The sequence below is a fragment of the Athene noctua genome, chromosome 3 (assembly GCF_965140245.1).
Source record: "Athene noctua chromosome 3, bAthNoc1.hap1.1, whole genome shotgun sequence".
NCBI classification, from domain to species: Eukaryota; Metazoa; Chordata; class Aves; order Strigiformes; family Strigidae; genus Athene; species Athene noctua.
Window position 1 is genome coordinate 33737118 of NC_134039.1, and position 27741 is coordinate 33764858.

General features: G+C 36.9%; 1 protein-coding gene across 2 annotated transcripts in view; it reads left to right on the forward strand.

Annotated features, from left to right (window-relative positions):
• Positions 1-1555: 1555 nt before the first annotated feature.
• The window catches only part of NUP205 (nucleoporin 205), a 50733-nt gene continuing 24547 nt past the window's right edge, over positions 1556-27741 (forward strand). Inside the window, exons 1-18 of one of the 2 annotated variants that reach the window (XM_074902659.1) lie at positions 1556-1747; positions 6711-6853; positions 7850-8021; positions 8964-9108; positions 10039-10198; positions 12297-12525; positions 12680-12844; positions 13627-13793; positions 16822-16938; positions 18400-18537; positions 19618-19768; positions 20522-20727; positions 21684-21866; positions 22996-23046; positions 23637-23846; positions 24640-24739; positions 26373-26510; positions 26765-26954. In XM_074902659.1, coding sequence (XP_074758760.1) covers positions 1720-1747; positions 6711-6853; positions 7850-8021; positions 8964-9108; positions 10039-10198; positions 12297-12525; positions 12680-12844; positions 13627-13793; positions 16822-16938; positions 18400-18537; positions 19618-19768; positions 20522-20727; positions 21684-21866; positions 22996-23046; positions 23637-23846; positions 24640-24739; positions 26373-26510; positions 26765-26954 — 2693 coding nt within the window. In that variant the 5' untranslated portion in view covers positions 1556-1719. Of the gene's footprint in view, positions 1748-6710; positions 6854-7849; positions 8022-8963; positions 9109-10038; positions 10199-12296; positions 12526-12679; positions 12845-13617; positions 13794-16821; positions 16939-18399; positions 18538-19617; positions 19769-20521; positions 20728-21683; positions 21867-22995; positions 23047-23636; positions 23847-24639; positions 24740-26372; positions 26511-26764; positions 26955-27741 lie in introns of both variants that reach the window. The other variant, XM_074902658.1, reaches the window with a different exon arrangement.

Below are 27741 nucleotides of genomic sequence, written 5' to 3' on the forward strand. Positions count from 1 at the left end.
TGCCATACCCAGGTACCGAGGCTGCTTTAGTTCTGCTGCTTGTGGAATAAAGACTTATTTTCTATTTTCACCTCTTGCCTGGTACTCTTCCTTTCCTAGAATAAAATAAATAATTCACTGACTATCATTCTCATTGCACTAGGTCTGTTCTGGTTCATGGCCAAGACCAGGAAAAGAGAAATCTCAAGGAAATATGAGCCCTTGAACAAATTAGGCCAAATTAATGAGAACAGATTCATCTATTGAACTCTGAGAGGAGCTGTTCTTGACAGCACATACTCTTTCCACCCTCTTTTAAAATTTCCTGCTCTCTCCTCTTTCTCTTCTGACTAATCCTTGTGCAACTGTTTCTCTGGTTTCTGTTGCTTTTTTCTTATAGACACCTTGACAATTCACTCTCACCCTAGGACCACTGCTCTCTCTCTTTTGCTCCCTCTGCCATTCCATTATAGGGAAGATCTAGAATAGCAAGATAGTTATTTTGCCAGTTTCCCATAGGTCTAGTTCATTGGATATGGTTTTGCAACTGTGAAATATTCTTTTAATGAAGTTCAGGAGGGGAAACTATTGGTACTGAAAATTAATACATACTTTTGGTGAAATCTTTTTATCTTAAAGATAATACAGGAGGGAATTTCTGGAGAAGATTTGATTACTGGATAGAGGGTGGTAAATTGACTTCATATATGGGATACTTCTAAGATACTATTATTTGTACCTTAGCTCCAGACACATACATGTACAAATGTTCTTTTTGCTTTCTTTTCTTCATTCCTGGTATTTTTTTCTTGCACATAATTCGAGTTTAAATGCAGCATTCTTCACAGGATAACCCTTATCAGGGCTGGCTTTTTTTTTCTATACAAGTTCGTAACCTTAGTTCACCAATCCAAGCCCAAGAAACAGGAGTTTTAAATGCCACACACCTGCTAACAAAGTTGAACAAAAAACTTAGTTTACTGGTTTTAAGTGAATAGTGCTGTTTTAATTTTCTGCATTTTAAAGAACTGAAACATTTACAAATTATTTGGTTTTTTTGAAGACTTCAATCTGAAACCATAGAGACTGTAACAGTTCTGGTTTTGAAAAAAAAGTAGCACTTTTTTTTTAATTGAAAAAGAAATAAAATTGAAAATGTTCTAATAAGTTTACCTCTCAGTGCAGTGTCTGGCTTCAGGCATTTTGCCTTATTCAATGAGTACAGCTTATAGGGCAGGGCTTGAAAGGAGAGACTCTTTTCAGCGTTACATAGAAAGGAGAAACTGAACGGCAGAGGCGCACACGTGGGGACGCAGAGCCCCGGTGCTCTCCCTTCTACGCAGCCACCTCGAAAAGGTTTGAACACGAAGCCGACTGACACAATCAACTATCAATCTGCAATTTATACCAGAAGCCGAGCACGCCGCCGTCACCGCCCCAGCCGGGGCTCCGCGCCCCTCTGCGACTACAGCTCCCGTCAGCCCGCGGCGCAGGCCCACCGCGCCGCCCTGCCCCTGCGGCAGCCGCCGGCGCCGAGACAGCCGTTCGTTAACCTTCGCCAGCTGGGCTGCCCCAAAGCCAGAAAAGAGGGGACCTGTAAGACCTTCTCCCCTTCCTCCGTGGTGGGAGGAGGCGGCGAGACGTTACGCCGCTCCTCGGGAGGCGCCTTGCGGGCAGCCCGGGCTGTTGGCGGGCCTTCCTTGGGCGGCGGCGCCGCCATCGCGCCTCCCTCTCTCCAAGATGGCGGCGCCGTTGGCGGTAAATTCGGGTAAGAAGGACCTGAGCGCGGGGCCGCGGTTCTTCCTTCTCTTCCCCGGTGATGCCGCATCCCGTCTTCCCCGTTGCCCGCCCGCCCGCCGGCCGGTCGGGGGGCGCCGGCCTTTCGCCCCTCAAAGCTCGTGGAGCCGGGGGCGGCGGCCCTGGGAAGGCCGGGCGTGAGGAGGCGGCGCGGCTCGGGCGGGCAGGGCTGCGGGGCGCCAGGTCGTGGGGGCCGTGGTGATGCTGGCAGGCGGCGGGGAGAGCGGTCTCCCCCCGTGCGGCGGTACTCGGGGCGCTCAGGCTGTGCAGAGATGATGGGGCTCGGTGCTCAGACCTGCCGCCCTGCATGGCGGGTCCTGGCCAAGGGTGCGTGAAGCTGGTGACATGAGAGAGCACAGGCCACCTTTGACTCGAGAGGACTGTGGTAACTCGGTCCATGTGTGATTAAATATCGCTTCTGTATTGTATTCATCTTTTAATGCTGTGTGTAATATGAAAAAAAAAAAAAAGCACTGAATTTTGCTAAGTGTTACCCAAAAAGTCTGAAACTGTTGAGCTGGTTTCTCTTGCTTTGAGTGTTGCTAAGGATTAGGAGCAGCGGGATCGTCCATGGTCCTTTCAGAGCCTCTCACAAAGAAAATGTTTTGGGTTAGAGGCAGCACTTACCCAGTATAATTGGGGAATAAGTTTAATACTAAAAGAAAAGAATGGATACTTGGAGAATAACTTCAGTGATCATCTGGTCTTGCCTCTCTACTCCTCCTGCCCCCAATCTGAGCCAGTTCAGTCCAGAGGCTCAAGGCCTTATCCAAGCTAGTTTTGAATACATGTAAGGATGGGTAACATCCGAGAGGCGTTTCTGTTCCAAAATGTGACCCCCATCAGAGTAATTTTTTTTTTTCCTGCTCACCTCCTGAGGTACCTCTGTCTCAATTTTCTTTGTACAGTGCCATTCAGTAGTTGAAGACAACAAAGCTCCCAGCACTCTTTAGCCTTCTCTTCTGAAGACTAAACAAGGTCAATTCTTTCAGCCTCTGATTCATCCTGTTCTATGGTCCCCCATTTCAGTGTCTTGGTCTGGGAAGCCTAAACCTGGACCCAGTACTGGAGTGAAGGACTCAAATCACTTCCCTACACCTGCTGGCTGCAAGTCTGTAAATACAGCCTGGTGCATAGAGGCTGCCTTTTCTGTGAGGGTGTGCTGCTGACTAAGTATTCAGTTTCCCATCTACCAGAACACTTGGGTGTTTTTCTGTAAAACTGCTTTCTAGCAGTTTAGTCCTCAGCCTGTACTGTTGGCATGGAATTATTCTGGCTCAGGTGCAGGATGTTGCATTTGCTGTTATTGAGCTTCATTTATTTAATACAGGGAGAATGGAGATGCTGTGACTGTAATATAGGCATGGTGTGTAGTGAAGGTGAGAAGATACTTTGATGTAACTGAATGAACTCCATCCCTGTCCCCTCACAGAAGAGCAGTAGTAAAGCAAAGACCCTTCATTTGGGAGTGGAGGAAGGGTGATTATTCCTACCATTCACAGTATCTGAAATCATAGAATCCCAGAATGGTTTTGGTTGGAAGAGACCTTAAAGATCATTTAGTTCCAACCCCACTGCCATGGGCAAGGACACCTTCCACTAGACCAGTTGCTCGAAGCCCTATCCAACCTGGCCTTGAACACTTTCCAGGAAGGGGGCATCCACAGTTTCTCTGGGCAACTTGTTCCAGTGTCTCACCACCCACACAGTGAAGAATTTCTTCCTTATATCTAACCTAAATCTACCCTCTTTCAGTTCAAAGGTATTACCCATTGTCCTGTCACTACATGCCCTTGTAAATAGTCCCCTTCCAGCTTTCTTGTAGGTCCCTTTAGGTACTGGAAGGCTGCTATAAATGTGACTTTGTTAAAGTGAAAACAGGAGTAGTTCAAAGGAGAGTACACTTTATTGTATAAATTACATGGCAAGAGACTCTATAGCCTTATAATTAAAAAAAAATAGAAGAAGGAGTTTTGCACATAAAAGATGAGATAAAAATTAAAGCAGATGTGGCAGTAGAACTAATGAGGGTTTTGCCTTAAGCTATAGTATGTTTGTGGGGACGTAGTGTGCTTAAGTGTATACCCTTGGCAAAAAGTTCAGGCATAAGCAGCCACTGCTGCTGTTGCCAAAAGAAGCAACCCATGCTGTCTTTCCTTGGTGGAATGGTCAGCCTTTCTAAAACTATAATAATAATAATAATAGAAAAAACATAAGTGGGGAAAAGTCAGCACAATCACTGAAGTCCAACCTTTTTTCTATCCTTGTTGCTTATTCTTTTCTCTGCAGGACTTCATCTTTGTGCTAGAATAACTTGTGCCATCACAGAGCACAATGGGTTGTGGATGTGATCCTGCTGAAAATAAACTCTTTTTTTTTTTTTTTGACTAATTTTCAGTTAGAAAAGTTAGATTCTTAATTTGTTTGAATGCCTTACAGTACATGTATTTGGGCTGGTGCAAAGCAATTACGTTGTAGGGACAAGAGCAAACAAATGGGCCTGGGAAATAGGTGAACAGCTTTTGGCAGGCACTGCAGATTGCTGCTGGTATTTATTGGACTTGGTAATTTAGTAAGAGTGAAAAGACTGTTTCAAGTGGAAGTAAATCTCTGAACTCTGAAGTTATGTGGGAGAGCCAGTTACAGCCTGGAGTGTGAAATTATTGGTCCAGTAGTAACTATTTTTAGTGAATCTGTCTAGGCAGGGGTAACATTGCATGATTAAAACACTCTGATGCTTAGAAAGGACAAAGGATTTATCCTGTTGTACAGGCTGTCCTCAGACACAGCTCTACTGGCACTGCTAATTGCATCCTAAATGATAAAAGTTTTTCTCAGTGCCAAGTTTGGGGTGAGAGGTTGTTTTTTTTTTGTTTGTTTGTTTGTTGTTTTTTTTTTGTTTGTTTTGTGTGGTTTATTCCTTCACAACAGAATAAAACTGACAAAATTTTACTTGGTTTGCTGCTTCCAAGACACCTTCGGTAGTGGTAAAACTGACTGAAACCAGTGGTCTCACTCTGACACCTGCTTGTCTCTATGCTCACTCGCTACACTTTGACTTGGCTTATGCTGTCCTGTTCAGGGCATTCATGTAGCATTTTGCGTTACTTCGAGGTGGTGTCTTGATTATATGAAAAAGGGGGGCATCTTCACATCAGAGTAGCTGCCTCTTCCTTGCTGTCTTAATATAAGCAGCCTGGTCAAGACTGGACTGATGCAGCTGGTCAGGTTTACCTTAAGGTTTAGAGCTGGTAAGAACAAGCTATGTGAAGGTAAAATTTTGCCTCCATACTTGATTTTATACCAGTGTGTTAACTTGTACATTAAAAAGAAGGAAAAAAATGTTAACCAGTTTTAGGTGAAATTATAGTGTTTTTTGTACATAGGCTACTCTGCAAGGCATAGATATATCTTTATCATTTCTCCAGAAACAAAGCCACTTTCAGAGGTCTCTGCTCTTCACTACCCACTTGTTCTTTCCCTCTGTGCTTTGGGCATTGCTCTTTCAGTTGTTATTATGATTAGCAGGGCCACTTTGTAACCTGTGTTAATGAGATACTCTGATTTTTTAAAACAAGGTTAGAAGAACTCTGGAAAATGTTGCTGCTTCCCCCCCCCCCCCCCCCCCCCACCCCCCCGTTAATTTGGATCATTTGACTAACATGATTTATAGTGTAGTCCATCAGAGTTAACGAAGCAGGCATGTGTAAGGTTGGGAACAAGTGGTCTGAATGAAGGCAGGCAGCAACCTCTTAAAGTGCTCTTAAATTAGCTTTTGCACTAGGAAAATTGTAGCATGTAAGTCTTAAAATGTTGACTTTTTTTAAACTAGGATGTTAATACTAGGTGGTAAGAGTAATTTTCCATCTGTAAGGCTTTCAGTTTAGATGGTTCTGGCTGAAGTCTGAAGACTAGTTTAGTATCGTGTTCTCATGAGACCCGATGATAAGGAAACTTCTAGTGCAGTTTTCATGCTACAGACTTCAGGTTCTGAGTGATACAGCTTCAAGCAAGGAGGAGATCATTCAGCTGTAGTACTAAATTCAGGCGTGAAATACACAAAGGAAACTTCTTCACTGTTGAGGAAGAGGAGAGATTGTATTTCTAGAGTAGGGTCAGACTTCTCTTTAATATATTTATGCTTGCTAGCTTCCAGAAATAATTTGTTCTCATCTAAACATAGTCAGGTAACTATTTGTATTGATCTGACTATTTCTAGTAAAGGAAATTAATGTCTTTATGAAGCTCTTGTAGAGAATGTTAGCAGCAAATGTGTCTTAGAGATCAAAAGCACTTGTATTTTTTTTTTAATTCAAATGAGAAAGATGAGTAAATGTGAAAGTAGCCTTAGGCTTATGTTTTTTGTTTCTCATATGTTGTCTTTAATCTTACATTTTTAGTTTCTCATTTATTTTATTCTAGACGGACTGATGCAGTAATATGACAGAGTCTTACAGCACTGCTGTTTATTTTCAGTCTGCCATATATTATTTATTTATTTTGGATTTTTCTGTCAGAAATGGGAAGCAGGAAGCCTGCCTTGTTGAGTTACATTCAGATTCAAGGTCTGCTGTCCAGTTCTTAGTTATTCTTTAATCTTACCAAAGTGGATGGAATATCTTAGGCATATAAGGTTGAAAGATTACAGAGCTTGTATCAAATATCTTTATAAGATGACTTTCAGCTGCAGAACTTAGCAGCACATATAATCTTTTTTGCTTTTCTAGCTCCCTAATTACACTTAGGTTTTATATCAGACTGTTGTTTTTCTGTGCTTTAAGAAAGGAAAATATGCTTTACTTGATGGGCATAACAATTGATACTGTCAAGCTGAGACTAACAGTAAGTTAAAACAAGTCTTATTGAAAATAGTGTATAAATAATTTGCTTTCTTTTTTTCCATTACAAATACATTGTTTTATTTCTTCTTTTAGCTGCCAGCTTGTGGGGTCCATATAAGGACATATGGCAGACTGTAATGAATGCAATTTGGAAAAGGCAACCTGAAGCTATTCATCGCCTTGACCAGGTTTTAAAGAAACACAAATCAGACTTCATTTCACTCTTCAGGAATCCGGTACTAGACTAATGCTCTCTTGTGGAATGAGTTGAAGAATTGGTGATTTACTGTCTTGTATTGTTGTACTATGTACCATTTAGGCCATGACCATTCTTTTATGTTTTACAGTACATAACAGTTATAGCAGTCTTGTTCTGCTGTAAGAATACAAATAGTTTGAATAATACGTATTATTTTTTGTCTCGTACAGGATAATTTTTTCTATAACATTTTTTTCTCTCATTATTTGAATACTATTTTGGAAGGAATAATAAAAATATCTGATGATCCATCAGTCAAGTATTAGCTTTTTCTCACTGCTCTTGTGTGCTTGAAATAAAGCACAAAACTATTTTGTCTGATTTGGGTCCATGCTCATGGATCAGTAAGGTTAATGCATGCAGAACAGGTGAACATGAATTTGCAAAGTATAGAATGTGTCTTGTTATGGATGTGACATGATGTGGAAAAACTTACTATTTCTTGGCTGATGGATCACAACTAGAAATGTCTTCTTTCTGTGGTGTTACTTCTGCAATAGTATATGGCTTTTTAAAGTGATGTCAGAAAATTTAACAGTCAACTTGAGTTTCATTGGTATATTTTAGTATCTGAGTTTCATAGAAGAAAGGACGATGTAGGAAATAATACTTTGGAGTAATGCAGCAGTTCTGATCAACAACCCAGATGTGTTTCATTGAGCTGTTACCAATTTCTGTTGAGAATTGTGTCAAAATTTACTTTAAGTTTCCATTATTCTCAGTAAACTGAGTATCAGTACGCATTGTGCAAGATTATTTTTGGTATGTTCCCACAAAGAGAGACCACTGATGTGCAAGTGTGAAGCATTTTTAGGATGCCTTTACTATCTCGGTGTTTAAAAACACTGCCTTTGTTTTTATGACAACCTAACCTATCCGAACTGTATTTGTGAGGAAGGATTAATGTGTAAAGCTTTGTTCAGTATTTGATCTTGCCATTTTTAATAACTTCCGATCTTTGTTTCTCTTGCAGCCAAAGAACGTTCAGCAACATGAGAAAATTCAAAAAGCAAGTACAGAAGGGGTTGCTATCCAGGGTCAGCAGGGAACTAGGCTTTTGCCAGAGCAACTCATCAGAGAAGCCTTTATCCTCAGTGACCTCTTTGATATTGGAGAGTTGGCAGCTGTTGAGCTCCTTCTAGCTGGTGAGAAGGGAAAATATTTAAGAGCTGGAGAAATAGCACTTAAATAGGGCCTTCTTACTTAAGGGTATGCTTAACATGAATGCATGATTCAGTCAAGGCCTTAGCTTCCTAACATAGAATGTTCTTAAAAAGAAATCTGCTGTCACTGTCATGTAATATAACAGTGTTCTGAACATTCATATTTTACGCAACTATTGCAAAAGGGGGAATAATTTGAGTGTTTTTTATGATTTACTTTATCACTGAATTTAAAAAAAGTTTTAAAATGATTGAGTTTTTCCATAAAGCAGTGGAACAGATATTGTTTCTTCAAATTACATATTAGTTATACATTGATATGTGACTCTATTTGGATCATAATCTAATAACTGATTAATAAGAGAAGTATTCTGGAAGGTGACACATGCTTTGCATGTAGAAAATTGATTTCAGAGTTATTAAAAGATAATTTTTAGTTGTCATTACTAGGTACTGTTCATTAACTTTTTAAAAATTTGTTAAAGTAGCTTGTGAATTTATCACCTTTAGAAAGACATTTTCAAGTCAACCTTGTTTTCTATTTTGAACTTGAATTTTTCGATCTTGATTCAGACAAAATTTGATTTTGAATTAAAAAAACATAGTGTGCTGATAGTTAGGTTGATTTGATTAAGATGGGTTGATACAAGTTGCAGATACCATTTGTACTAGGATATTTATGGACTTGCACTTCTGTTTCTTTTAAATTCTTGGATGTTTTAATAGTTGAATATAAATTTTAATAATAGCACCCGAAATAACTGTGATTTCTGTTAAGTGCCTGAAACAAATCAAAGTGATAATGGACAACTATGGTTGCTTTCAGTGCTACACTTGTATTTCAATTAGAAATACAAAGATATAGAGCTGTTATCAAAGTGCTCATGTTTGATTTTCTGTGACTATTCTGTGTGTTTTCAATAGGAGAACACCAGCAACCTCATTTTCCTGGCCTTACAAGAGGTCTAGTGGCTGTTCTGTTGTACTGGGATGGAAAAAGATGCATTGCCAATTCACTACGAACCCTTATCCAGTCACGCCAAGGCAAGACGTGGACATTGGAACTCAGGTCTGTATTAGGATGATGAGCTGATGAGCTTTTAGCTTTGAGTGCTTTTAGACTAATTAGTCTCAAGGGAATATGAATATTTTCAAATGTGTTTGTTTCTCATAACCTGATGCATCTGCCTTCATGTTCATTTCTTAAGTATAATATTATTTTTTTCTTACACGTTTTTACTGGGTTATATCCATTTTACTTTCAGTTCTTTCATGCTACTTCACCTTCTGGCAGTGTTTTGCTTCAGATGCCCTCCCAGTCAGTGTTGCTCTAACTAGCGATAATTACTCAGTATTTCAGAGACTGAATTTTTGCTCTTGCTATGTTCTCACTTCCTGTGTCCTGCAAAACAGAGAATTGTGCTCCTGCCTTTACTTAAAATGGATGCACGACCTACTGGCAAATATAATAATGCTAACTTTTTTTGACTTTAAAAAGGAAACAGAACGCACTGTTTACTTCCAAAGCACAGTGATTGCTTGACTAGAGAGTGATTAAAAGATGTGTTCTAGTGTAAATGTAAATTCTGAAACATAAAGTAAATGATTACTTCAGAACTAGGTTCACACTTCAGTAGGGTGTACATAATTGGACAGATGCATTTACTATTAAGAAAGAGGCTGTGAACTTGAGTTATGCACATCTTACATATAGTAGTACTTTTTCCTTTTGACAGAGATTTTAACTAGGTGATCAATGGTATAGTTGTACATTCCATATTCTTGAACCTACTGTTACCGAAAGACTCTGTATCCATTCGTCATAATGTTTCGAGATGGCACGACTTACCGATGTACATTTTGTTACTTTATGTATATAATGTAGTTGAACATTTTCTGTCAGCAGATACAGTTGATGGGATTCACTATTTTAGACTTCCTCTGTGACTGAGAATGTTTAGTATGATTAATTGTTAAATTTGTATTCTTTCCATTATAGTCAAGAGTTAATGTCCATGACAACACGCTTCACAGATGACCTAATGGAGCAGGGTTTGACTCAGAAGATCCTCACTCTTGTGTCTCACATTGATTTGAAGAATGAATTTGATAAACTCCAGCGAGAGCGAGGGTTGGGTAGTGAGAAACATCGCAAAGAGGTAAATATTCACTGGGTATGAATATTCTGAATTACTGCATAGAGTAGAATACAGTTAGATAGCAAAGAGATATGGAAGGATTTTTCTTTTTTCTGTTTTTTTTTTTTAAATTTCTAGTCTTTGTTCTCTATCTTTGCAAGCTGTTACTGTCTGAGGGATCATTGTAACTACTCCAAAGCCTGTACTATACCAATCTGGGATCCAGATGACTTCCTGCATTTCTGTTTTACTTTTGCTCCCTGATGCTAGGGCATACATTATTTTTAGTGAAGTGTAATCAAGGACTGTAAAAGAGTAAGCCTAATATTTGCACCATGTGTAAATTTCCTTTTTTCCAATTTTATTCTAAAGACTATAGTAAGTCATCTGCTCTCAGAACTACCATTATCAGCACCATTGGAATAAAAATAGCAAACTATAATTCACAAATTATTAAAACAGATTGAAACCAAGTCTAGTCAGGCAAATAATGCTCTTTTCAATATGAGTATTCTGTGTAGATTCTTGTCTCCTGACCTTGACAAAGATGCTGGTTTGCATATAGTGATACTGTAGGGTATCTAGTTACACCTCGTATGAAATACCTGGGAATATGAATGCATTTAACAAGCAGAAATGTGCCTTTAATATTGTGTTAATATGAACAGAAGCATTTCTCAGTGATGAGTGAGAATTGATTGAAAACGAGTTCTCATTTTTGTAATCCATGAATTTGAGACTGTGATTTAACTGCAAAATAAGTTTCTAGTACGAAGATTTTAAACTTTTTAAATTTCTGAGCTTCTTTGCCATGAGTCATCTGTCTAAAATTATTCTGTGTAACAATCAGTCAGGTTTTTTTCCACCAAATAAAGAACTAGTTTTATATTTTTGCTATTAATCTAGAAACTATGCAAAGAAGATCCTTCTGATGTACCTTAAATTACCTCCATTTACCTCAGTTTTACTTTAAACTTAATTTAACACTTAATGTTAGAAATTTTTTTCTTTATTTTAGGCCTACAGTATTTATCTCTGTGTTTTACTGGAGTCTGCACAAATCTCTTGCTGTGTTAAATGTTAAAATTTTTCTCTTTATTACCCTGCATGTGATTTTACTGGAGGTGGAATGCCTATAGCTCTTTATTTTTTATTTAACCAGGTACAATGGATGTAAAGTCAAGAACATTATTAGAAGCTCATAATTTAGCTAAATAAAATACAGTTTTACAAAAACTGTATTAGTGGCTTTTTATTTTTTAACATTTTTGTGGGTTTGTTTTTTGGGTTTTGGGGGGGGTTCAACTTCTACTGTTTTCATAAAGCAGTTAAAACTCAGCTTGGATGGAGGGATGAAGTTAAAAAGTGAAATAAATGTTTGTTCTTGTTTAAAAACAGATAATTTTTGGTGTAACTCTTAGAAAAAAGACAACCTTTTTTTTTTTTTAAACAGCCAGTGTACTTAATTTTATTATTGCATGGAATATTTTGCCAAATAAAAAGAAAAAAATATTTTTAGTATGAAAATGCTTGGTAGTCTTTATGTTGGGCATAATATTTGCTTCATAATGTAATAGGGGATTAGATTTCATTCATGTTCTAAAGTTGATATAAATATTTTGTCTGGGGGAAGAAAATTCTAATTTTAAATGTCTATCATGTTTCTCAATGTCTTAAAAATTAGGTATTTGTATAGTCAGTTGAGGGAATCACTTTTGGAGGAAGAGGAAGACTATGACTTTATCTGGATATAACTACTAGTGCAGTTGTGTATTAGAGACAGGAAATATTACTTTTTTGTGATATGTTTACAGCTATAAAAGTTGTATTGTAGATTCATGTCTCCTGACCTTGACAGAGATAGTGGTTTGGATATAGTGATATTGCAGGCTATCTAGTTACACCTTGTATGAAATACCTGGAAATATGAACGCATTTAACAAGCAGAAATGTGCCTTTTGTTGTTTAGCAATTAAAAAACCCCAACATTTTCTGTAGCTGCTGTCTTCAGAGTAATTTTTGAATTAACCTAGTCATACTGATTGACTGAGAAGGACAAATTGAACATATTGCCGGAATATTTATATTAACTGGTTTTTGTTTGGCTTTATTTTTAAAGGTTTCTGACCTCATTAAAGAATGTCGGCAGTCCTTGGCTGAAAGTCTCTTTGTCTGGACCTGCCAGTCACCACTGAGTAAGGATGACACGCTAATCCTCATAAGTTACTTGGAGAAGGTAACAGCGAAAACTGGTAGCTCGTTGGATGGTGTGAACTTGTCTCTTCTCATGGCTCTCCTTTACTGCTTTGATGTCAGCTTTCTGGAACAAGGCACAGAGGATCGTGAAGGTAGTGCTGGCAGATTTTCCAAAGAGGATATGTTGTGGAGATGGATAATTGTTATTTAACCAATTTTGTTATTGATCAGTAACAAATTGGTAGGATTTTGCGTGTTTTTACATTTGTTTACTATGTGTTGTGTTTGGTTTTTTTGTTCTTCAAGATTTGATGCACCGGCTCCCTCTGCTAGCAGAAAGACAGTATATAGCAACAATACACACTCGTCTTCAGGAGTCTCAGCCTTGGAAATTGCCAGGCCTGCAAGCTACTGTTAGATTAGCCTGGGCACTGACATTACGAGGAATATCCCAATTGTCCGATGTGACAGGTAAACTACCCTAAAGTGCAGTTGCTGCATATTAGTATTCAGAGCTTGAAAGTGGTGTAAGTCAAAGTATTTGTTACCTTTTTAAAGTGTTAGTATTTACCTTTATGATAAAATTATCGTCACAGCTTTAAAGCTTTCTCAGTGTTTGAACTTGATAGCTGAATATTGAATTGCTCTGAAATGTACACAGATTTAGAAATAACTAGTTATTAGACAATAATATTAATCAGTGTCTCATTGAAGGGAAAGATTTTAATGTACCAAAAAATGTGAAAGATTGCATTTTAGCAGCTTGAATATCATTTGAACACTTAAATTAAGAATAGATTGATGCTTATGACTTTTTACATCTGTAAATGTTAAACCTCAGTATCTTGAGAGGACAAATCTACTTTTAATTTTCTTTTTTCTGTACTTCACAAGCTTTCCAGACTCCCTACTAGAACAGAATTGAGTCTACTCCAGAATATCTGTTAAAGAAAATGTAAATATTATAATTAATGTTTAATGTTGGTTTGTGATTCTTGGTTCACAGCCTTAGATTTGATTGGGTAAATGGATTATGCACTTTAACACTTACTAATGAAGAAATTTGAGATCATCACCTGACCTTGACTCATCTTTTACAGTCTGGCGTTTTCCTGTACGATAGAAAAACCATAATTGATAGAAGCACATCAGTTTGTGTGTCAGCCATGTGTCTGAAATATGCTTTGTTTGGTAACAGATAATTGTAATTTATTTTTTCCCTTCTTGTGATTTTTGTTGCCCAGCTCTTGCAGAATTCACTGAGGCAGATGAAGCAATGGCAGAGCTAGCAATTGCTGATAACGTCTTCCAGTTCCTGACTGAATCTGTTGTGGGGTCTGAAAATTTCTACCAGGAGGAATTTTACATTCGCAAAATTCATAACCTTGTCACAGACTTCCTTGCACTCATGCCAATGAAAGTAAGTGTTTGGGTTTTTTTTGTGTGAATAGCAGTTCTTGAGAAATGTGGGTATCTCTTCTATATTTCTAATGTTAGGACAGGTAGCATAGAGATTCAGATATGACTCTCAGCCTGAGGTGCTGCAGTTCAGAAAACTTGTTACCTTTATGGAACCCATATGGTTTGGGGTTTGTTTTCCACACAGAACTACAACATGATTTTTTAAAACACTTCAGTGTGGTGAGATTTGCAAAGCAAGCTTTTGTGGTGGGAGTGGTTTTGTTTTGTTTTACGTGCTTAAAATTTAAATGAATGCTGAAATTGATGGCAATGTATGTGGGTATTGGTTTTTTTGTTGTTTTTTCTTTTGATACAGACAGTAATGTAACCTAAATTAACTTACAGTTTTTATCTCTCATTTTTAATTCCTTTGCTAATGATCTTCTTCCATATTTAAGGGGAAGGATTCTGCTTTTTTCAGTAGTATCAGTTGCTGGGAAAATGAGCAGCTGTTTTCACTAGAACAGCAGAAATGCTGAAAAAAAAAGTTTGAAGCAGTTACAACAGTTTCGTTTGTGCAAAACCTTTGTATCTAGACATGGAAAATTAAAATTCTACGAAAATGCTTTTATTTAATTGATGGAGGCCTTATTTTGTGACTTTTATTATATTGAGCTGTAGTTGGAGTTGCCAAATAATTACTTTTTTAAATTTGCAAAACCAGATTTAAAAATATTTTGTTCACTGTAGCCTAGCAGATTGAGAACAATATTGGCAGGAAAAAAATATTTGAGCCTTAAGAGTCTTTGAGGTCATATATGAACATTTAGGCAGCTTTTAGGTTTAACCATAACTTATTTATAATCTGTTGGTGAGTTTTTTTTCTCAAGCTGTCTTTTTAACCCATGGAATATCCGTAGAACAAGTATAATGTCAGTTCAAATAAGTTCATGTTGATAACTTCACAGCTGTATTTCTGCTGCAGTGGCTGCCTGCATACAACACTTACCATGTTGTTAACAGGCTTTGGACATCCTTTGAAGGCTGCATGTAATGGTGTTTTCTGTAATACAGACACAGTAGCTGTTAGGAATCTTTTGAATATATGAGGAATATATGAAGAATACATGAGGTATGTTTTATGGAAGTTCCTTAATCAAGTGCAAACAGGTTTGGAACTGGGAACTTTTTTAGGAGACAGTTCTGTGTGGATGGCATTGCTTTACAAAAGATACAATGTCTCCCTGTAATGATACCGTTTTTTATGGAAGAGATCTAAGGTAGATTTTTGAATGAAGGTGGAAGAGCTGGAGCCTGACCCAGGGTGAGGTTGCTGCCATAGTGGATTTAGAACAGATGTGACCCTGTCTCCTGTATCCACAGACCTGCCTGAAAATCCAAAGGCTGTTAGTTGGCTTGTTGGTACATCTCCCATCTTCACTGAGTTATGCAACTGGAGGCTTTATCTCCGGGAAGAGTATTTCTCTTCCATTTCAGTTTTTTTGCTTTGGTTCAGATCAGCAGTTGATTGTAGCTGATGCCTAAAGATGGAGAGATGTTTTTCATTACAAATAGGATTTTGTAATACAGGATATAAGCGAAAATCTGGCTGTTGATTTGTATTCCAGTTTGACGAGAGGCCAGTATTACTTGTTTTAGAGGGAAGTCTTTGTTAGCAGGCAATTGGGATATATATATAGGCCTACAAGGGATTTTTTTGTCTTTACTGCTATTATTAGTTGGCTTATGTATACAGCTATTTATACTGAACCTCAAATTTTAGGTAAGGAGGAGTGTCTGCTTTACAGGATTTTGTTTTTAAATATATATATATGTAATTTTTGTTCAGTTTCATTTAAATCTGTAAGTTAGCATTTTATTTAACTCTTCTGTATAGTTTTAACCTTATGCTGCTTGCCAGTGATGATCTGGATAAACCTTTCGGGTGGCTGCATGACGTTCAAACTTGATAATTAGCTTTAGTACTTTGATAATTCATTATTTCATTCATCAACACTCCTTTTGTCCATGTATTAATTTTGTTAGTATACTAATTTGGCTAGTTTGCTCTCACCCTTTCCACAGTTATTTCTAGTTTTTAACTACTTTTTCTTGATGCAACACAATCATTTTGTTGCTCATTCAATTTTGTAAATCAAGATATACTATAGATCACAAACTGGTAATTTTTGGTGTGTTGAATTGATTGTTTATTTCTGTTTCTTGTTCCTCAATGTCTGCTTAATACTTAACAAAACTTAACTTTTCCTCTCATGGCTATTTGCTTTCTGTAAACCTCTGGTGGGGTGTTCTGTCAAAGGCGCTTTGACATTAAAATTAAATGTCAGATGTTTTTTGTTTAGTAATTAGTTTTTTCAACACACAGAATTTTAGGATACTGATTAAAGGTTGAGGTTTTTTTAATTGCTGCTGTTGTTCTTCCTCTCCCTTTTCTCTTTTATTCCAGCCCCCCCGCCTAACTTGTGTTTGTGAACATGTTCTAATGCTTTTAGTTATGACAGACTGGGTCCAGAGTAGTTGCATCAATCCAAAACTTTTCAAAACATAAAGTAGCTGTTGATACCCTAAAATGGTAATATCCTATAGTGGCTAAGAAAGGTGCAATCCACAGATCTATATACAGAAAACATTTTTATAGTGTTTTCTGTTTCTTTTCACTCCTTGTGGATAATGTTTGAAGCTTAACCTAGCTTTTGAAGTAAAAAAGTGAAAAGAATCCACCTTTTTGGGCCAAACCAGAGGATCTGGTAAAATCAATTAGGAAAAACTTCTGTGGTGTAAATTCAGGGTTTTTGCTACGAACTGAGGGCCTTGACAGTAAGGAAGTGATTGAATATATCTTTGAAGGTAAGCTCTTAGGGGGAAGGGGATTAGAACCAATAAAATTGAATATTCTTGTTATGTATGTGCAAGTTGATTTTCATCGTTAGTTTTTAGTAGGCTGTTTAGACAATTGTGTTCTTTCTGTTCTGTTTCGTTCTTAGCTAAATATAGACCAGTGGTTTTTTCCACTTCATAAATTGTAGGTGAAACAGCTGAGAAACCGTGCTGATGAAGATGCTCGTATGATCCACATGAGTATTCAGATGGGCAACGATCCACCTATTTCCCTTCGGAGGGATCTGGAGCATTTAATGCTTTTAGTAAGCCCTATTTCCTTTTAAATTACTGTGGCAAAAAGTGATCTTTTCCTTTTTAGATTAGAGATACTGTTTTTCTTAAATATAGACACTTCTTATAACTTCTTACATAAAAGTATAAATTTTCTGCCTTGGCTTCTGATGTTGATTGAGTATCATTTAATACTTGTGTAGTAAGTGAATAGTGCATTGTTTATTATATTTGAAGAATTCTTGACTGAAGTTATTTTACAAAATATTTAAATACCTGAAATTTAACTTACAATAAGATTATCTTATGTATTACCTTAAGCCATCTTATTTTAACATAACTTAGAAACAGGAATTTTAAGACTACAGGCTATCACTGGCTAAATACAGGGAAATTCTTTGGAATGGAACACCTTTGTGTATCTAGACAATGTTTACACTGTGTTTTTTAAGTCTTCAAATTTATCCCTATTTACTGTGGGTAAGCTATAATTAGGTTTTAGGGGGTTTCCCCCAGTCTTGACAGTTATTCAGATAAAGAATTGAAATGTTTAAATAATTTTCATGTCCCAATGTGTCTGTAATGAGAATTTTGGAAGACTATTTTGTATTTGCTGCTGAACAGGCTAGGCAAGGTGACCCCCATTAAGGCCGCTGAAATTACAATTCCCTAATTTCAGTATAAATTTGACCACAAGTGTACGTTTAAAGGAAAGATCTTTGTTTGTCATATTTTTTAATAAAAGAAAGAAAAAATAAAAATGAAAGAATACTTAAATATGTTTATGTAAATATTAGTTATTAAGATTACCTAACTGCACTTTCAAAAACCCCCACATCAGAAAACAGATTGCATATTGAACTGGTGCGTTTTATATTTTCTGTTCATGAATAAATGGAGAAAACTTGTTTATTTCCCCTTCTTTAGCATGAAAGTGTACAAGTTTGGTATTTTCAGTATATCAGTCTTTAATATAGAGATTACTTGTCTTTTCCAAAGGTAGTCCTTTAGGTTATAGGACATTTAACAGGAGAATTTGTAGTAAAATGCTTTCTTAAGTAGTTCTGAGCTATATAGTAAACTTGAATGAAGAACTAGAAATGAAAATTTACTCTGAGAAATGTGTATGTTCAGATAATTGGTAAGATATCTAATCCTGATACTGGTTAACTTGTTTTTAAGTTAAAATATCAAGGTGCACGTGATTATTTAAGGAGAAATGATGTTGTTTTCTTAGCAATGATTTAATCTATAATAATTAGAAAGTTATGGAAGTTTCACTTATGTGTACATTTTCAATTTCTCTGGCTATCATTTGTTCTGATATTGCAGTTTAGAATCTGTCATTTTCAGAGCGTTTTAAGGAATGGAACACCAGCCATGCTTTGCTTCTCAGATGTGTTTAGCTTATCTAGAAGCAGTACCTCCTGTTGAAGTAATTGTCTTTTCTTTATATAGTTGATACTTTTCTAACATCTTCCTTTCTCTAATAGATTGCTGAGTTGTATAGGAAAGACCCCTTTAATCTGGAACTTGCCCTTGAATACTGGTGTCCATCAGAGCCTTTGCAGACATCTACCATCATGGGGTCCTACCTTGGAGTAGCTCATCAGCGACCCCCTCAGCGCCAGGTTATCTAGATTTTCTTGAGTAATTACTAGTAACTTGAAATTAAAGTAATAAAAAAAGGCATAGTTTTTTGTATGCTTATTACAACTGACCTCTAAGAAGACCTCTTTTATCAGTGTCTTGTCTGCATGACATGGGTGTTACTTGCTCTAAAATGAGCTGCTGCCAGTCAGTCGTAGTTGTTGGTAAACTTAGTAAGAAAGAGTCCTAACAAACCTCTCCGAAAATTTTATTTAGGTCTGATTTTATTGCAGTTTTTAAATTAATTCTGATAGTGCTCCTATGTTGTCTGTCTGATGACCTCTATGTACCTTTTTGGTGTAACTGAGAAGTTAAACTCCCTAACTATAAAAAATTTTATTAACTGGAGTTGATAGTGTTTTGGGGGGTAAAAATCCATAAGAATTTTGTGATTATTTAAAGCCCAAAAGTTACAGACCATGAGAGACAGAACTGAAAATTAGAATGAAGAAGCAATATAAATAGAAGAATCAGATGTTCCAAAACTCTAGATAACTGGGATGCTGTCAGCCTTTAGTACTTCTTGAAGGACTGTGCAGTGTTAGGCAAAACCTAGCACGAGGCATATTGGACACATCCCAGGACCCACCCAGAATACAGGTATCTGGAGTTAGGGCCTGGTGCAATCTGCAAACCCCCTAATATAACCCTGGGAGGAACCACTGTGTGTGTGAGTTACTGTGTAGGGATATGACAATCATAGTGAATTCTTCCACAGTATCACATAGCTTGCACTGTGAGATGTGTTAATAATACTACTGGGCAGCATTTGTAAGCTCAAGTAAATTTTATCACTAAAATTACAGAATTGGAGAGTTAGTATACTTTGCAATAACATGAATTATTTTGTTTTGATTATTTCTTCTTCGAAACATGTTTTTCACCTTCAGGGAAACTGAATAGGCCAGTCTACAAAGGATTTTTAAGAAAAATTCTGATTACACCCCTCTACCCTGCCCTGATCACATTAGAATCTGTTTTCTGACTTTGGCTGTGTATTGTTTTCCTAAAATAGTCGTCCTTTTTTTTTTTTTTAAAACACTGATCTTTATTTGTTCTAGGTTGTCTTGTCAAAGTTTGTTAGGCAAATGGGAGATCTACTTCCTTCTACTATTTACATTCCATACTTGAAAATGCTGCGGGGACTGGCTAGTGGGCCTCAGTGTGCTCATTACTGCTTTAGTTTGCTAAAAGTCAATGGCAGTAGTCATGGTAAGAAAAGTGACGCTTCAGCTCTTTCTCAACTCTCTTTATAAAAGTACAAAGACTCATTTGAGATGAATTGTGGTTTCATACTTCTAACATTTCATTATTAATACAAAGATGAAGTTGGAAGGCTTCACTTGAAAGTGTAATATGGGAAAAAAAGACAAGACTGATTAGGTAATAAAATGTCTGTTCACCTTAGCAAGTAATTCACATAATGAAGTATTTTAAGAAGCTGTGTCTTAACACTGTGAGAGGTACAGAATATTAATATTGCTTATTGTAAAATATGAACTGAGTAATGTTTTAAGTAGTATATTCTATAAATACAGTTATCTTTCCTGACTGACTTTTTTCAGAAGACCTTTTTTTTGTTAGAGTTTTTTGATACCTGTAATATAATAGCACTTTCTCAAAGTAGGAGATGCTGGTCAGTCCTGTCTTTTGTATTAATTTCGCATTGATCAGATTGGGAAAAAAGCCTTACTTTGAAGATACAAATAATGCTGCAAACATTCTGATTCATAAACCAGAAAATTTGTACTGGTTTTTCATATCGGCACCTTTCTGTCTGTATTGAAAAACAAAACCAAACAAAAAACCCCAACAACAAACCTCAAGCCAGAACCACTAATTTCAGAAACGATAGCTTTATTTCAAACTTTATTTTCTCCTTTAGATAATAAAGTTTTCCTATTAATTTTAACTACCCTGCTTGTCACCCTGTGAAAGAGTATGTCACGTTTGTCATTCTTCTAGCGGAAAACATTCAAGGAACAGGTGGCAGCCCTGTGTCCTGGGAGCATTTCTTCCATTCTTTGATGCTTTATCATGAGCACTTAAGGAAAGACTTGCCAAGTGCAGACAGTGTCCAGTATCGTCACCTGCCTCTCCGAGGAATCACACAGAAAGAACAGGATGGATTAATTGCCTTTTTACAGTTGACCACAGTTATAGTAAATTGGGTGAGTAACCTTTTATTTGGTAAGTAACATTTTTATTTGGTTTTCTTTCTTAATACATTTTTTTTTCTTGCAAAACATCATTCAGCTGTGAAGTTCACTTAACCAGAAAGGTATGTTGGGCAAATTTACCTAGCAGTAGTTGTCATTTGATTAGTGAACTTCAAAAGTATGGGAAGCATCAGGAATAACTGTTATATGACCAAACTTGTGGTCCAAGTGAAGCAGAAGATTACACTTTTGCCTGTGTTGCTGATTTTCTTGCTTTCCTGACACTTTGGTGTCATAGAGATGACTTTCAGAAGTGAGGTATATTCAGAAGAAATGACTATGGAGTAGAAAAATTTTTTGCATTTAGTTAGGAACTTGAAAAGACAAAAATAATACATGAATTTAAAAGGAAATGATAGAATTGGTAAGGAAACTCATCAACTGTGAAGCTTGCCTCCAGATTTAGATTTTAAATGTCCCCAAACCAATGTACCATGTGTAAAATGTGCCATGAATTGACTGGATGAGGATTCCAGAAGAATAAAATTTCAATGCGGAATTTGTATTGTGAATTGTCTGGGTAAATCTGGACAGTGTGTAATTCAGCTCTTCACTACCCAACAGACTGCAGCCTAAAAATTCTGTCGTGTAGTGAGATACCCTTGGTTTTGCAGACACAAACACAAGACAGATCAGTGAAACTAGGCTTTTTAAAAATCATCCTTGGTGGTGGTGATAATGGGGTGTACCTGTGTGAGGAACTATGTTAGTACTTGTGAGTCATTAAATTGGGCTTTCTGTTTAATTCAAATCGTTTGCTTTGGAATGGTCTGCCATTCTTCTGATGTTCTGTGTACCTTCAATGATGAAGCAGGGTTGTTGACAGCAAAATGTGAATTAAAGATTATAAACCAGGAATAATCTTCAAAGTAATAATCTGCAGTTTTGTTTTCTGATGAACTCCGTAGAGTGAGAATGCTCGCTTGGCTCTTTGCGAGCACCCTCAGTGGACACCAGTAGTGGTCATTCTCGGACTTCTGCAGTGCAGCATTCCTCCTGTTTTGAAAGCAGAGCTATCAGAAACCCTTACTGCTTTTGGAAGATCTCCTGAAATAGCTGCTTCGCTCTGGCAATCCCTGGAATATACACAGGTATTTAAGGATTTTCAATGCTTAGAACTATAGCATCCTAGTCTTTTGAAATTGTCAGTGTATTTTAAATTTTCTTTTTCTTAAGTTTTCTTGTTGCAGTTGTTGAATATAATGTTTTTCACTTAGTTAATGCATTTTTTTGAAAATGACAGTATAGTTTTATGCTTCAGAGATCTCATTGGCTGTGCTTATTTTACGTAAATTCTAGTTTCCTAACTGATGCTCCTGTGTGTTCAATATCTTTTTTCCTTGGTGTATGTCATCAGTAATAAATGTTCTGCAGGTTATATATTTTTCTGTTTGGTATGGGGGGTTTTTTGGTGTATAATATCCTTCTAGTGGGAGTGAAATAAGGTGCTGGTTGAAAAGCTCCACTTTAAGGCTTTTAGTTTTCAGAGGAAGTTAACTGTAGTTTACAGGATATTATTGCCAACTTTCACACTTAGATGGCAAAGTCACACATATATTAAAAGCACTACCTTTAAAAAAAGTGTTTTCCCTTCTGTTTTTATTTCAGAAAAAAATGTTAAATGCAAATCCTAACGAAGACGAATATCAAACGAAAATGCTCTCTTTTGTTAATTCAAAAATCGTAATGGGATAGGCTGCTTTTATAGTCTGTATTATGGTTCAGACTAGTTGCTGGTTTATTTGGAAGAACTTGAGGCATTTGAACTGCAACTGCTGGTTTAATGTTAATTATGAATAAAAATACCCTGACAATAATGACATCTTATAATAGTAGTAGTTGCTTCCTAACTTACGTTATTCCTTAAAATACACTTCAAGAGATAACAAGGGAAATGTCTTTCCCCTAGCCAATGTAAGACAAAATTCATTAATGTGAAAGCAGTTTTGCTCTGTTTTGTTTAGCAATAAACATGATGCAGATCCTTGAGGATGTAAAGCTAGAAGCATACAAGTGTACAACATATAGTGCAGCATACAAGGGTACAGCATATAATTTCAGACAGAGAAATCTTACCTTTTCACATTTTAAGTGGATTTGGGGAAACCTCTTGTAGCTAAAAAGTGATGAGTACCTTTTAGTCCTGGTAGAAATGATGGAGATGCACTTTGATGTGAAATGTATTGTTTGTCTGTTTTCATTGTTCTTTCTGTTTTGAAGATACTACAAACTGTGAGAAGTCCAGGCCAAAGACAAGCAATTGGTATTGAGGTAAGGGTTTCTCAGTACCTAGGCAGCCTCTCTGACCGTCTGCACATGAGTTCCGGAAACACTTGCAGAGGCTGCATCTGGTGCTCTGCCCACTTGAAACACTTGGAATAGGCCTGTCATTTCACTGCTTCTTAACTTGCTGTCAGGTCTGCTTGTAATTTTTGGAAATTTTATCCATTTATGAATCTAGTGCGGCTTTATACTAGTAACAGAGCAGCATCTAAACCCTCGAATTCCTTATGAGCAGTTCTTATTAAGATTTTTTCTATTTTCCTAAATTGGCCTCACTTTTGTTACATCTTAGTACAGCTCACTTCACTTCTATAAGAGTAGTAAATAAAAGCAAAGTATGTAAATGTTGAGGCATATCTTGTAGTAGCTCAGACATGAAGAGTGTATTGCTTAACTGAAATGACAGTACTGTTGCTTCACTGCTTTTGATTTGTTTGTGGTGTACCATAGACAAAAATGCAGCAAATTCACTGTAAAGTAATTCACAGGTGTTGCTCTTATTATTTGTTCTTACATGTTTCTTCCTCCCTCAAAATCTTTGATATTTCTCCCTCTGTTTTTGCTGTCTTTGTGGGAAGGTTGAATTGAATGAGGTTGAGTCCAGATGTGAAGAATATCCTTTCACCCGTGCCTTCTGTCGACTCATCAGCACGCTAGTGGAGAGTTCATTCCCCTCTAATTTGGGAGCAGGTCTCCGCCCACCAGGCTTTGATCCCTACCTCCAGTTCCTCAGGGATTCTGTGTTTCTCCGATTCCGCACCAGAGCTTACCGGAGAGCTGCTGAAAAAGTAATTTTTGTTTGAAAATCTTTTTTTAATTAGGATGTAGTTAAAATGATTTGGCGCTGCTGATATTGCTTAGATCTGTTTGAGAAATTGTAGAAGTTTGAGAGAACAGAGGTAACCTGGAGCAGTTCATAGCGTTTCTGTAAACAAGTAATTTTTTTTTTCTTTTTTAGTCATAGGTCATCAGGAGCAATGAACTACTTCTAAGGAGCCTGTATAAAGTATCCCTTTTAAAAAAAAAAAAAAGGAAGTAGTTTATACTATTGCTAAATTTCAATTTGCTTGCAGGATTCTGCAATTCTATTATACGGCTCATGACTTCTGAACATCACATGCCCAAATCTACAAGTCAAATTTGTCCTTTCCTTGTTACTTCAGAGAATATTTCCAACTTCCTGAACCAAGGAATTTGAGTTTCCTTTATGATACTTCTGGATGCAAGTGCATGCTGAACTGTATCCTGGAAGCTATTAATGATCTGCTATTAGCTGTACACCTAATAAAGCCTCTGTTGCTTGTAGTTTCAATATACTTTGATGTATAGAGGGCCTAAAATAGTTAATAAATCTCTTCTAGTGTTCTGTTTTACTTCAGAAAGAAAGCTCAGTCTTTCAAATTACTTGACATGATGAATTTTAAGTGGTGTGGGATAACTTCTCAGTGTTAGATAGTCATGCCATGCTTCTGATCCAGTATGTCACTGTACTGCCTATTGTATTCTTTGTCATCCTGGTCTTGTTGCAGTATCAGTCTTATTCTGTGTATGACTCTTTCTTCATTTTGTGTTTATCTACAGTGGGAAGTAGCTGAGGTAGTTCTGGAAGTGTTTTACAAACTGCTGCGGGACTATGAACCTCAACTTGAAGACTTTGTGGACCAATATGTAGAGTTACAAGGTTAACTTGTTCATTTGTTCACTGACAGAATTGTAACTTCCTTTGCTCTTTTGCCTCTATTTTGTGATCTTGTTTAATATTGCAAGTAAGCTGGTGAAAAGCTAGACCAAGGCTGTAAGATAGGAAGATGTTAAAAAAAACACCCACATACTATTGGGAGCTGTGTTGATAATTCAGTACGACTTGATGTACACTATTTCCTGTGTGTCTAGTTCTACTAAGATGATGACTTAGGTGTGTCTTGCATTGCTGATTTGATTAAAGAGCAGACCACCTTAGTTTTGGGCTTGTTCCTCTGGATTTCTTTGGTCTGCATCTAGATCACCACTATTCACAGGGTTAATTTAAAAGTGTCACTATTTGATACATTCTCTAATATTAATATTATTATTAATTAGAGCAGATAGTAAAAGTAGAGTTATGATCTGAAGTAATTTAATTCTGGATAACTGTTCTTTAAAAGGCCAAAGTAGATGGCAGTTGTCTCATAGGAAATTTAAGGCTTATTTGGGCTGCAGATTTTTTTCTTAATTCAAAGTTTCTTCTTAACTTTGAATGCCATCCTGATGCCTGTGGATTTGCTTGTAGCAGTAGAGAGCTATAAGAACCACTTCTTGAGTGAACAACAACTTTAAGATGTACCTCTCCAGTGAGCTTGCCTCAGTCTGGGAGGCCTCTGTGCCCTGTGCTTTAACAAACCATTCTTGGCAGTGTATGTGGCTTGAACAATTTCTGTTGGCTCATCCCTATCCTCAGCTAGTCCTTCAGCTTGTATGATTATTTGTGGGCTATGATATATTGGAGAAATAGGTTGAAACTGATCTTTTTGACTAGATCCATTTCTTAAACTGATTCAGTGTGTGGCTCCACAGTGGCATGGTATGTCTATTGGCATGTGTTACAGGGCAGCACAGACATGGAATGAATGCAAGGAGAAGGGGATTGTTTAAGCTAAAGCCAAAAGAAACTGCACTGTTATTTCACTGGTATATTAAAAAAGAGTCTTATTGCTCTCCTGCTTCTATCCACCATACTTTACTAGGAGGATAGTTAAACCACAAACATTAGCCTTGACTTTTATTTTGTTTTATGAGGGTCTTTGAGTTTTAGACCAGTAGTTTCATTTTTGCTTACACTGTAGCAGCACACATGCACACATACACTGTGAGCATCAGGGGTTCAGTGGACCATCTCAGCTGTGATTTCTGGAAATGCTTTTTCTTTTATCCAGGGTCTTCATGTGGGTTTGGGGTGTAAACTTTTTCTAGTTACTTTTCAGTCTTGCAAAACAATTTAATGTAGCTCTGATGTGGTATGTCCTAGCATAGATTTGAATCCAAGGTCAGATCTACTTAGGAAAAGTCTAAGTGGCTAAAGTTGAAATTGTGCTATTAGCTTTTGAAAAGTAATGGCAGTTGCCGTTACTACTCGTCCCAGACTTCTAAATTACCTAAATGGCTTATGTGTAAAGAAAAGAAGAAAAAAAAATATCTCTGAAGACTTTGTATGCAGTGTGTTTTTATGTATTTATATGTTGCTAATGACAGGGATGGTTATGTTTTGTAGCTCTGTCTAGCCCGAGTAATGGAAGTCTTTTTTATTAGATGTTAATTTTTTTCCTTCCTCTCTTTAGGAGAAGAAATAATAGCATATAAACCACCTGGATTCAATTTGATGTATCATTTATTGAATGAGTCCCCAATGCTGGAACTGTCCCTTAGTTTGCTAGAAGAAGGAGTTAAGCAGCTTGATACTTATGCTCCGTTTCCTGGTATGTGCCTAGAATTTATTTTTCATGTGAACTTAAAATGCATACTAAGTTGGATTTAAAGCTGACATTGAGTATCTTCAACTTGATGTTGTTTCTCTTGTATTTAAAAATTGTGTTTTGAGGGGAATTTTCCTAATAGTAGATAACTGACAGGTTCCTTCTTGGTGCAAGTCTTGATGAATAAGGTTTATGAATGTAGTCTATTTAAATGCTCTTCTGTGTTTTTTTTTTTGGTTGATGTTTGTGCACTGCAGGGAAGAAGCATTTAGAGAAAGCTGTACAGTATTGCCTTGGACTTCTGAACTTAACCCTACAGAAGGAGAATCTTTTTATGGATCTGTTGCGGGAGAGTCACCTTTCCCTTATTGTCACACCACTGGAGCAGCTGCTTCAAGGAATCAATCCTCGCACTAAGAAGGCAGATCATGTGGTGAATATTGCTAGGTATGTGCAAAGTACTGAGAAGGGAGGAGCTTTGGAGGCGCAGAAGTGTTTGGATCTTGATCCTTTCATTAGTTTGCTTCTTTTTGCACAGAGCATCTCTAAAATGTTTGTTGGTGGGGAGAGGTGTCTTCACAGGTGGTATGATCTGTGTATTGTTTAGTGCAAGATTAGGATCGGCTTTTATAGTTTTTCTTTCTGATTTTTTTTTTCCTCTTGTGATTTCTTCCTGGTTGCCTTATGTGTAGTGATTCTCTTGCATATAATTTTCAGTTTGCCTCAGACTTTGGTTGTTGTAGAGTGGGAGAGTAAAACTTCATTTGGTAGCCATTGGCCTCTTAAATGATTTGCAGTATTGTGCATTAGTTACTATATTAAAAGTATCAGGCTAGTAATCTGAAACTGTTTCAAATGTGAAACTTTTAGGATTTCCACTTCCCACTGACATCTTCTGTTACTGTTTGATTTCTATAATAACTTTACAGACAAACCAACATTGAACAATAGAACTGAGTGCATAAAAAAGCAGTCATATTCTGACATGGAATGCACTAAATTCTTCTATAAAAACTCTTTCTATATACATGTTTTTGTCTTTCAGTTATATAACTTTTTTTACATAACAATAGTTGACAAATAATTTTCAAAATGTGTGCCTTTCCAGATTGTAAATTATTTCCAGATTTTAAACTGATTTTTATCTCTCCTATTCTGGATGCATGCAGTAGTTAATTTTAGTTTTGGTCTTCTGTGATGCTTATTTCTGTGTGATCTGAAGGTATCTTCTCCA